General features: G+C 43.1%; 1 protein-coding gene across 1 annotated transcript in view; it reads left to right on the top strand.

The window, feature by feature from the left end:
- Positions 1-12101, top strand: part of MTAP (methylthioadenosine phosphorylase) — a 69041-nt gene that overhangs the window by 2744 nt on the left and 54196 nt on the right. Inside the window, exon 2 of the mRNA XM_054031533.1 lies at positions 8117-8203. Within this exon, the coding sequence (XP_053887508.1) occupies positions 8117-8203 (87 nt within the window). The remainder of the gene's footprint in view (positions 1-8116; positions 8204-12101) is intronic.

Raw genomic sequence — 12101 nt, 5'->3', positions numbered from 1 at the left:
CGTCCCCTGTGGCTTGCTGCCCCAGGCACACGCTTGGAGCGCTGGTGCCTGGAGCCGCCGCTGCCTCTGACACTACATGTGAGTTTAAATTGTCAGCTTTATATTACAAAGGGAGTGTGTTCAAATCCCATGGCATCTGTGATTTTTGTTACTAGAAATTTAGAAATCTATTTTCTATTAGTGGAACTAAGTTTTGCTGTGATTTTTAAAGCAGAAAATAAAAAATGGTGTCACATTGATTGTGTTTTGGGAGGAGGGAAGGTGTAAGAGTAAGGTCAGTTAGGAAAAAGAACAGTTTGGCTGTATTGTGGATTCTCAACCAGGGAGTCACAATCACAGACATCGGCCAGTTTCATCAGCCAACTGATAATATGGTGAAGAACCCCATATCTCCAGTTTGCATTGTTCTCTTTAATTACTGGATAGAATAATTCAGGTTGAAAAGCACACTCTGCGGAAATTATCCTCAATCTTAAATTCTAGGCTGCAGTTATGTTGGCATATATGTGGTTCCCAACTAAAAAAAAACTTGATTATTAACCCTCTTTCTTCATTTTTTTTAGAATTTCAATGAATAATAAAAACATTTCACAATTTCTGTTCTGATTTGTATGAGTTACAAAATTCAGCAAACACTGAAGAGTATGTGAACAATTTCCAGCCTGTGTTAGGATTGTGGTTTGTGATTGGTCCCATAAGGATATGTCTATGCTGCAGTCAAAGGTCCAATCGCAGCTTGTGTAGACATACTACCACTAGACATACTTTCTGGGCAAATTCTGTGCCAAAAAAATTCAAAATTCTGCGCACAATATTTTGAAATTCTGCCAAATTCTGCATATTTTATTTGTCAATAGCACAATATAATCACTCCAGTTTCAATTATTTTGGTAACTTATTTCAAAATACCTGTCAGCAAGTATGTCAACAATATAGATGATAATGAAAAAAGATTCCCCCAGGAGTAGAGAGTTAAAGAAACCCAATTGGGAGCATACTGGAGGGGGCTGTATGCCCCCCCCTCCCCGAGCCCAAACACCTGAACTCCCTCCCCCCAGAGTCCAGCTATGAAGCATATGCCAGCTCCAGAACCCTCTTCCCCCCCGCCCCCAGAGCCCAGCTGCAGGACCTCCCCAGAGCCCAGATGCCCACACCTCCCTCCCCCCACAGCCCCGCTGCAGGGCACCGCAAAAGCCCAGGCACCTGCACCTCCCTCTCCCCAGAGCCCAGCCACCGACAACTGCATCCCGCTCCCCCCAGAGCCCAGCTACGAGGCACCCCCTGGCACAGACATCTGCACCCCCTCTCCCAGGACCTGTACTCCCCCGAGCTTCTTTACTATCTCCCGGGGGGACACGGTGCCCTTCCTCACCCTTTGCCAGAGCCAGGACTCCTAGGCCTTCTCCCGTCCACGGGCGGATGAGGATCAAACAAGGCTGCAGAGCCTCCATCCCCACCGGGCTGGTGCTCTGTGAGCTGCAATGCCCCTAATGGCCACTAGCAGCTCTGCAGCCCCAGTTCTGCAGGGGAAACATCAAATTCTGCATTTCGCAGTGGCGCAGAATTCCCCCAGGCATAACAGCTCGTACAGCTAAAAATAGCACTGAAGATGCAGCAGCGCTGGCTTCAGTGCAGGCTCTGTAAACCCATGCAGGGACACGAGTACATTTTCACGTTGCTAGTCTGTGCAGAAGTCCATAGGTGCTGAAACTAGAGGTGAAGGGGGGTGTGCTGCCGCATCTCCTGGCTTGAAGTCAGGGTGGATTTAAATCATGATTTCAATCCCTAGTCAGGAAGGTTCGATTTAATCATGGTTTTCTATATAAAAGTGCATTCTTGTTGGTTGTTATAACCTTAATACATATTCTTCATAACTCAGAGATAGATGTAGGTTTCATTTTTAGAAGGCACACACTATACTTAAACAGTGATTTATTTTGAAAACTTTTTAGATTAGTTTTACAGCTATATCAGAAAATTAATGATTGTTTGGTTATTTCATTTACCAAAGGTAATTGAAGCAGATATTTATGAAGTCATTGGGAGGTGAACCAGCTCCAATTCAGCAGATTAATCATTAATATTTGGAGGATTTTCTTGCCACGCTGTATTGGGAGGAGAACATCACCAGACAGACGTTTAAATTATTTATTTAACTAAAACAACAACGTTAAGTATTCTGGATTTTTTTCTTCAACAGCAAACATATAATATTTTAACAAAAACGCATATATCCCTCCCTTCTCACATTTATCTCCAGACTTCTTCTTGTCCAGATCTATTACGCCCCCAACAATCTTCTATTCATTGAACTTTTTGAAACTTTGCACTTTTAGAGAGAGGTAAGGGATTGACTCTGTGTACACAAATTTGCAGAGGGACAATAGAGTTGAGGTCTGTTATTTCTCACCTCTACATATTATTTATTTATTTAAAAACATTGTTGCTGTTAACAAGCAGGTTACCTCTGGAGACACAAATGCACAGTTTGAGAACTGCAAAACAAAGCATCTCTGATGGTATCTTCTAGACTGAGCACTGAGTCTCATAGGGGAGATAGAAAGATTAACCTAAATAATCTATACAGAAGCCTGTGGAACCCCATAAGATTAGGTCCCTAATCCTTGAACTATTGTAATTCATTTACAACACTTTTCTTAAACATTACATGAATATATTGTCTCATACTATAGAATTAGATTTTATAATCCCTATTCCATGATGGTATATTTGAGCTATAATGTATATTAATTAAAACTATCTTTAGATAGGTTTTTTCCTCAAAAAGCATTTTATCAAAAAAATCTGATTTAAATAAAAAAATCATTGATTTTTATCCATCCTGCTTGAAGTGGTTTCCATTATATACAGGATTTACAGTGGGGTTCAATGTCTCTCAGCACCCCCACAATACAAATTGTTCCTGCTCCCCTGCAGAGGTCCATGCCGGTGTCATCTCTGCTATTTTTAGTGTACTAGTTAGATTAATGCTAGTGTGGGTATGTCTACCTGACCTGCAAGTCCCACCTTTGATTGCCTTGTTGATGTTGTTTCTACTCCATATGAGGATGACAAACTTTGGAAGGGGAGAATCTTGAGTAATAAATAGCTCATAATACTTCAGGTACAGTTTTCAGGCAAATAATCATAGCATTCAGGACTCTTGAATATTTTCATGAACAAACCAGCATTTGTCCAAATACTCATGATCTGTGAATAAGACTAAAGGAAAAATCTCCATTCTTATTACAAAAATTATAAGCAAATATTATTGTGATTTATTTTTCTTCCCTAGTCTGCCTATTTGGATTATATTAAGGATTTAGTTAAAAGAACAGGAGTACTTATGGCACCTTAGAGACTAACAAATTTATTAGAGCATAAGCTTTCGTGGGCTACTGCCCCCTTCTTCGGATGCATATAGAGTGGAACATATATTGAGGAGATATATATTTAGTTGTTTGCCTGCAATAACCCACATACAGCACAAGGTGGCGCCAAAAGGAAAAAAATCTGTTTAAATACTATCGCACAGCAGATGACACGAACCAGGCTTTCACATGGAAAAGTATTTGGCACATAACAAGGACCACAGTCTTTGCTTATTGAAAAGAGATGCCTGATGAGCTAATTGCAGTATAATGACAGGGCATCTGTAGGGTTTCTATAAACATAGGGCTGTAGAAATTGAGAGCAAGAGACAGATTTTTGGTTTAGATTTAAGTCACTGGGATTTCCAGTTGGTGCTTTTTTATTATTATTATTTTGTTAAGAGATACAAACCCTTAGTTGTACAGCTAGAAAACATTCGGAGAGTTTAGATAACATGCTTTTATTACTGACAAGGTATTGGGGGGGGGAGACAAAAATGGGGGGGTTGTGTATGTGTGGGGGGGTTGTTTGTTTTTAAAAGCTCAACATGATTTGAGTTCTTCCACTTAAAACTGAGACAAACATTGCAACAGTAACTGACAATTGAAAAAAGCAATTTTTTTGCTGTGTGTAACAGAGGGTGAAATTATTTCTTTAAGTGCCAACAGTGTGCTTGGGGACCACACAATTAAAAACAGCCACTGCTCTGAAGAGCCTAATCTAATTCCCATTGAAGTCAGTGGAAAACCTCCCATTGACTTAAGTGGGAGTTGGATCAGACCCTAAAAGATACAAAGACAACTGGTTCCACTGGGAAGCCAAAGGAAGGTATAACTTGGAAGTGTATGTTTCTTTCTCATTGTATTATTAATTTTATTGTGAAGGCTGCACAACTTGGTTGGATTGAAGTACGCAGTAATCAATCAGTTTGTCCTCAGTATTCATTGTGAACCTGTGGCACCGACAGTTTAACCGTTTTGCTTTTCTGACTGACACAAGAGGACATGCGCAAAATCTTTATTCCTATGGATGTCGCTTTATTGAAGAAGTCAGTGTTTGCAAAAACTAAATGGAGATTCCCTTTTTGTTGCTAGTACTATGCTGGAACTTGTTAACTCTATGCAGACTGCACCATAACACAAAGCTTAAAAAAAACAACAACAACAAAAACCCGGTATCCCAGCAGAATATGAATTCACATTCTTCATACTTTCACTAACAGAAGATGCCGCTAAGCTGGCTGTGAATACTGTCCCCCTATCAGACACTCTGTGTAGAGGCTTGGGGTTTCTCAGGCTGGTGGTAGAGCCAAAAACAGAAATGGTGTTTCTTTGTACGTGTGTTAAGTTGGCTTGGTAGCAGCAGGGGGAGCTGGTACTACTGTAAGGGTAATTGCTGATTTGTTGTGGGCCTTGGTTGGAAAGCAAACTCCACATATGGGAATTAGCTTTTTATAACACAAATATAGAGTTATGCTAAACCACATTGTTACATTTCAGGTATTATTAAGCACCACTCTTTGAAGGTTACAAGGTTTAAAAAGAATACTTTGAACCCAAAAGTAGGCCCAGTGGCACAACTACAAAGTCCCAGTGGGGGTTCTGTGCATAGTGGAAGTGTTCTCGGGCCCCTTTCCAGCATGCTTCTGGGTAAGCAAGGTTGAGTAACTTGTAAAATACGATGTCTGTGTTGGTGCACTGGGTTAGCTGGACTACAGCTCCTTAAATCTAGAAGGATGCATAATTCATTCAGGCAGCTGAGCTGATCAAAACTAGAATTTCTATTCTGTGGGAAATTCCAGCATTTCAAAAAAATTTCATTCTGAATTGAAATGAAAATTTCCCACAAAACATTTTGTTTTGGGTCATGTTTGTTTCAGTTGTGGCTTTTATATATTTTAATATTTTATACTTTTATATTTTTGATTAGGATTTAAAGAATTTAAAATGATATGAAATAGTGATTTGGTAATTTGAAATTAGTATTTGATTTGCTCATTTCTGGTATTCTGACTGGTCATTTGTAATATAATTATTTTGTTATGCCATTTTACAAGAATAAAAAATTGTCTATCCTCAGAGGTTAAGAAAAATGAAGAGGAAAAAAAATTGTAACAACCTTTTACATACTTGAAAACTGTTATCCTGTCCCCTCTCAGTCTTCTCTTTTCCAAACTAAACAAACCCAATTTTTTTCAATCTTCCCTCATAGGTCATGTTTTCTACACCTTTAATCATTTTTGTTGCTCTTCTCTGGACTCTCTCCAATTTGTCCACATCCTTCCTGAAATGTGGCGCCCAGAACTGGACACAATGCTCCAGCTTAGGCCTAATCAGAGTGGAGTAGAGCGGAAGAATTACTTCTTGTGTCTTGCTTACAACACTCCTGCTAATACATCCCAGAATGATGATCGCTTTTTTTTGCAACAGCGTTACACTGTTGACTCATATTTAGCTTGTAGTGCGCTATGACCCCCAGATCCTCTTAGGCAGTCATTTCCCATTTTGTATGTGTGCAACTGATTGCTCCTTCCTAAATGAAGTACTTTGCATTTTTCCTTATTGAATTTCATCCTATTTACTTCAGACCATTTCTCCAGTTTGTCCAGATCATTTTGAATCTTAATCCTATCCTCCAAAGCACTTGCAACCCCTCCCAGCTTGGTATCGTCTGCAAACTTTATAAGTGTACTCTCTATGCCATTATCTAAATCATTGAGGAACATATTGAGCAGAACCGGACCCAGAACTGATCCCTGCAGGACCCCACGTATTATGCCCTTCCAGCATGACTGTGAACCACTGATAACTATTCTTTGGGAACAATTTTCCAACCAGTTTTGCACCTTATAGTAGTTCCATCTAGGTTGCATTTCCCTACTTTATTTATGAGACGGCCATGCGAGACAGTATCAAAAGCTTTACTAAAGTCAAGATATACCACGTCTACGGCTTCCACCCTATCCACAAGGCTTGTTACCCTGTCAAAAAAATAGCGATCAGGTTGGTTTGACATAATTTGTTTTTGTCGAATCCATGCTGACTGTTACTTATCACCTTATTGTCTTCTAGATATTTGCAAATTGATTGCTTAATTATTTGCTCCATTCTCTTTCCGGGTACAGAAGTTAAGCTGACTGGTCTGTAATTCCCCGGGTTGTCCTTATTTCCCTTTTTATAGATTGGCACTATATTTGCCCTTTCCAATCTTCTGGAATCTCTCCTGTCTTCCATGACTTCTCAGAGGTAATTGCTAATGGCTCAGATATCTCCTCAGTCAGCTCCTTAAGTATTCTAGGGATGCATTTCATCAGGCCCTGGTGACTTGAAGACATCTAATTTGTCCAAGTAATTTTTAACTTGTTCTTTTCCTATTTTAGCCTCTGCTGATCCTACCTCATTATCATTGGCATTCACTATGTTAGATGTCCAATCACCACCAACCTTCTTGGTGAAAACCAAAACAAAGAAGTCATTAAGCACCTCTGCCATTTCCACATTTTCTGTTATTATTTTTCCCCCTCATTGAGTAACGGGCCTACCCTGTCCTTGGTCTTCCTCTTGCTTCTAATGTATTTGTAGAATGTTTTCTTGTTGCCCTTAATGTCTCTAGCTAGTTTGATCTCATTTTGTTCCTTGGCTTTCTAATTTTATTCCTACATACTTGTGTTATTTGTTTATATTCATCCTTCGTAATTTGACCTAGTTTCCACTTTTTGTAGGACTCCTTTTTGATTTTTTAGATCATTGAAGATCTCCTGGTTAAGCCAGGGTGGTCTCTTGCCATACTTCCTATCTTTCCTACGAATATTGCAGGCAAGCAAGGAAGGCTTTTTTGGTTGACAGCTTCCATCCTGGGTAAAAGTCTGTGTGCTCAGCGTGAATGTCTTACACGATTTAACCTCAGATAAAATGGTGTGGGGCACTGTGCAGGTTTGGATAACTGAATGCTTTGCTGAACCGGGGCTTTAGTCAGCTAAGTAATATGTTTTTTCAAGGAGGCTACATGGCCTGAAAGTTAGTAGCTTCTCAGCTAGTAGCTTCACGTCAGGCAAATCTAACTAGTTGCCAACACACTTTCCTTTTTGTCTCTTCCCCATGCATCTAGAAGCAACTGCTATTGGGAGAGGAAGAAGCTTATGAGCCATACCTTAATGGCAATCAGGGTTATCAATAAGACAGTTCAGGTGTTGCATTTCTGGGGATCATTATGTCTCCAGTGACCAGAGGTACTGAGTCTTTGTCCTTGTTCTTCCCATTGCAGAAAAGGTGTACCACAATTTCATATGAATACTATCTGTGGTACAGCCTTGATTACAGCATAGGTTGTGCTGATCTCTTTGGCATCAGTTATCAAGTTTGCCAGTTAACACCCATATTTACTTTCACATTAGGGATAAATGATTAATTAGTGATTCTTTCTTTGTGCTGTTTGATAACTTTTAAATTTGGTGACTGTATGACCTGGGGAGTCATAGTCAAGCCTTTGTACTTGGCAAAATTAAATGAAATATGGCCTAAAGTGACATGGTACAACTATGTTTGCAAGTCTTCATGAGAAACTTGAGCTGTAGCTATAATGATTGGTGCTTTTTGGATCCATGGTTCTGGGCCCATCTTAAGCATAGATGAATCAAAAAATAAATTGTGTAGCTGGCTAGAAATCCAGGGTTAGTGTCACTGTCAGATTTAAAATGCAGTGTAATCTCTAGAGCTGCTAATACTTACTTTTGTTTGTTTGTAAGATTGGAATTATTGGTGGAACTGGTCTGGACGATCCTGACATCTTGGAAGGAAGAACAGAAAAATACGTGGATACTCCTTATGGCAAGGTCTGTATAATATTTTTCTTATGGCTTGCTAAGATGCTTTTTTTTTTTTTTTTTTTAAAGAGACTGTTACTTGTGTGCTTTATGGTAAGTTTTTCCGCCTTTGTGTAAATGGAGGTACAAAGGAGACACTGCTCACAATAGAGTGCCGAGTGTTGGTCAGTGTAATAGAGTCCTCTGAGGGTCCAGCATCCAGCCTCACCCCACCCAGGACAGCTTTTCAGTCCAGTTCCTCACCCGTGTGTGGGCTTAGCATCATCTTGTGTTTTCAGTGTCCTTGCCCCCTCCTTACCATGAGGCTTATGCCCCATCTGCAGCAGAAGAAGTTGGTAGGGCAGCCTGGGCCTTTCCACTCCACCGGGCTCTGAGCCAGACTCTATAAGAGTCTAGCACCTTGGAGTCCCTTCGGAGTTACCCTTCCTGGGTCCCTCCATCTCTCCCAACAGCTCCAAGTACAACCTAAGCTATCAGTAGAAAAGGCAGCTAAATCTTCAGCCCCAACTGGGCACAGCATGCAGCCCTCTTCCCCAAGGGAGGCTTCTTCGGCACCCTTGTCCAGGAGCCCAGTATGGGGTTTGTACACTGTATCAGAGTCAGCTTATAGTGACTGCGAGAAGCAAGGTGTTCTAATGACAACCAAGTGTGGAAGAGAATACACCCCATCCTCCCCCACTGTTCTTTAAACATGGTGAGATAAGCACAATGAAGAATCCATAGCCCCGGGGGGGGATATGGTGGTTTTAAGATACCTTTGCACCTTTCCAATTCTGGCTGCTCCACAGACTCTGGCATAAGTTAGACAGCCCTGGCAGCCTATGGGCCCCAGCACTACTTAGAATCTCTGCAGTATTACATGCTGCTATCATTACCCCACCTGGATACTCCCCCTACACTAGGGTTACCATATTTTGTGCCTCCAAATGGAGGACACTCCACGGGCCCCGGCCCCAGCCCCGCCCACGCCCCCCGCCCCAACTCCGCCCCCTCCCCAAAGTCTCCGCCCCCTCCCCTGCTTCCCGTGAACATTTGATTTGCGGGAAGCCTGAAGCAGGTAAGGGGGGTGTGTGTGGGGGGAGGAGGCGCGGCCCAGGCTGGCCCCCCCGGCGGCTCCAGCCTGGGTCGGCTCGGGCCCTGGGGTGCCGGCCCCGGCCGACCAGCCCCGGCCCGCCCAGCACTGCCGGCCCCCGGCGGCCCAGCGCACCCCCCCAGCTATCCCGGACTGGCTCCCGGCCCCGCGGCCCAGCGCACCCCCCGGCGGCCCGGCCCCGCAACCCCGGACCAGCTCCCGGCTCCGCGACCCCACGGCCCAGCGCACACACACCCCCCCCCCCCCGCCACCCCGGACCGGCCCGCGGCCCCGCGCACCCCCCCCCCCCGCCACCCCGGACCGGCCCGCGGCCCCGCGCACCCCCCCCCCCGCTACCCCGGACCGGCTCCCCGCCCGGCCCCGCAGCCCGGCGCACCCCCCCCGCTACCCCGGACCGGCTCCCCGCCCGGCCCCGCAGCCCGGCGCACCCCCCGCTACCCCGGCCCGGCACCGCGCCCGGCCCGGCACCATGCCCCCGGCCCGGCCTCGCACCGGCCCCGGCCGAGCCCTCCATCCCTCCCTCCCGATTTTCCCGGACATGCCCGGCTTTTGGGGATTTCCCCCCGGACGGGGATTTGAACCCCCAAAAGCCGGACATGTCCGGGAAAATCCGGACGTATGGTAACCCTACCCTACACCAAGATTTACAAGGGGATCTTTGGGAGACAGCTTTAGGGCTGTCTTTTGCTGGTCCCGTGCAGGGAGGAATTCACTACCAGCCAGCTTCTGGGCTTTCAGAGGCTTTATGTTACTCCAGCCCTTTTACCAAGCAAAAGTGGCTGTAGCTGGGGTGAAGGATCTCACCCTAGGTCTGTTTGTTTAGCCAATTGTGTATACCTACAGTGTCAGCACATAGTAAGAGACAATGCCTGCCCCAAAGAGCTTGCAATAGGATGGAATAGACCAGGATGGAAGAAAAGGAGTGTTGTTATTCCTATTTTACAGGTGGGGAACTGAGGCAGAGAGAGTAAGTGACTTCATGTAAGTAGTGTATAACAAAACTGGAAATTAAACTTAAATCTTCCATAATATCTGCAGAAGAGGAGACTGAGCACTGTTCAGGACAACCATCCGTGTGATATTTTCCTGTATGTTTACCATCTTATACCAGTAAAGTTCATAAGACATATGATACATGGCAATAACAGTTATTTTATGGAGAGGAACTTTTGTGGAAACCTAAATCCTTTATATCTTTTTCATGGGGTTCAGCACTACCTTGTAGGGTCCAAGATATGGAAGGAGAACCCCACTTCCAACCAAAATGGTGTTGGGGAAGACTTTGTGAGTGTAAGGGACACTGGGAGAATGGAGTATATGTGGACAGTGGCGATTGGCCATGGTGGGAAGGTAATAAGGTAAGGGAAAAGCTGAATTAGAGGTAGATATTTGAATTTCCAGCCACCCTGTAAAATCTGCAAGAGTACTGGGAAGAGGATGAAGGGGACTTATTCACTTGCACCCCTCCATCTTCCCCACCCTGCTCCCAAAACTAAAACAAGAATCTCATATAGAACAGAGATCCTTTCACCTCTAAGACACTGTCTTGAATCCAGGCTAGAATAGCAAAAACAAAATAGTTGCCATCTGACATTTCCTCTTTATGATTAGCTGCTGGTTTTAGTAACGTTCTCAGTGGAAATTGTGCGTATTGGAAAATTACCATTGCAATTGACACCTTTTTATTGGCAGTCTCAGCAAATAATTCTGGGGCTTTATTCACATGGAAGATTTAACTGTCCTCTTGACCTTGGAAAGGTCTCATCAGATCACAGTTTGGGGTACATTGGCAGGACAATGTGGGGAAGCTTATACTGTTGCTGTATTCATATGGCTCAGATCCTGCAGGATCCCTAAAACCTGTGCTCAGTCTCACTGAAATCAATGGGCTTCTGTGCAGGTGTGTCACTTGGCAGGATCAGGCCTGTGTGAGTAAATGGGGTGGACTTTAAAACTCTTAGTCTTGCACCTTCTACAAGCAATGAATCAACTTTTAAATTTAAGCATTAGGAAATGATAAGAAAGAATTCAGCCATTTTTTTCTGAATTCTTTAGTCATAATAGAAATATGTACTGTATATGCATTGTAACACAGTAAAGTTGTGTTTTAAAAGGAGAAAACAAATGCTTTGACATTTCATTTTTATTACATAGGGCAACATATATAGGAGGAAACACGTTAGAACCAAAATTAAACTTGGGAGAAAAATCCTGAGCATCGAAACTGATATACCTAAGAAACTTGTGGATTTTAAACTTAGAATTGGACAATTTATAAAAGCCCATTTTGCCCTTTGTTTTTTATTTTATTTTTTAAAATTTAACATGCTGTAGCATAAATCTAAAAGTGAGTTAGTGATAACTATAGTCGTGTTAGCGTGGCATATTAATATAGGCCCTGATCCTGCACCTGCAGGACCGTCGCACCTGCAGAGAGCCCCATTGACATCAGTTGGGGTCCATGCCAGTGCCATAAACCACCAAAATGGAACAGTTTGCAGGATTGGCGCCTTAGTTTAAGATTTGAGACCTTAGTCCTGTCACATGCAGCCAGTTGTAGGATTGGGACCATGAAATGGAAGGGTGAAAAATGAAATCATTGGGTGAAGTCCATTAACTTCAGACAAAGTAGGAGCAGGCCCTAAATGACTTAGTTTTCATTAGTGGGTGACTATATCTTTTCCCCCTCCTTGTTTTGACTTGTTAGATTTGTTTGTTTGTTCATGAGGCTGTTTAAAGAAGGCCTGGAAGTTTTAAGTTTATTTTACAATTTTGTGTAAAAGGTGAGGGGGTTTTGTTTGTTTGTTTTTATGT

Source organism: Malaclemys terrapin, chromosome 6, assembly GCF_027887155.1.
Source record: "Malaclemys terrapin pileata isolate rMalTer1 chromosome 6, rMalTer1.hap1, whole genome shotgun sequence".
NCBI classification, from domain to species: Eukaryota; Metazoa; Chordata; order Testudines; family Emydidae; genus Malaclemys; species Malaclemys terrapin.
The sequence above is the reverse complement of the archived record's forward strand: the minus strand, read 5'-3'. Positions and strand labels throughout refer to the sequence as shown.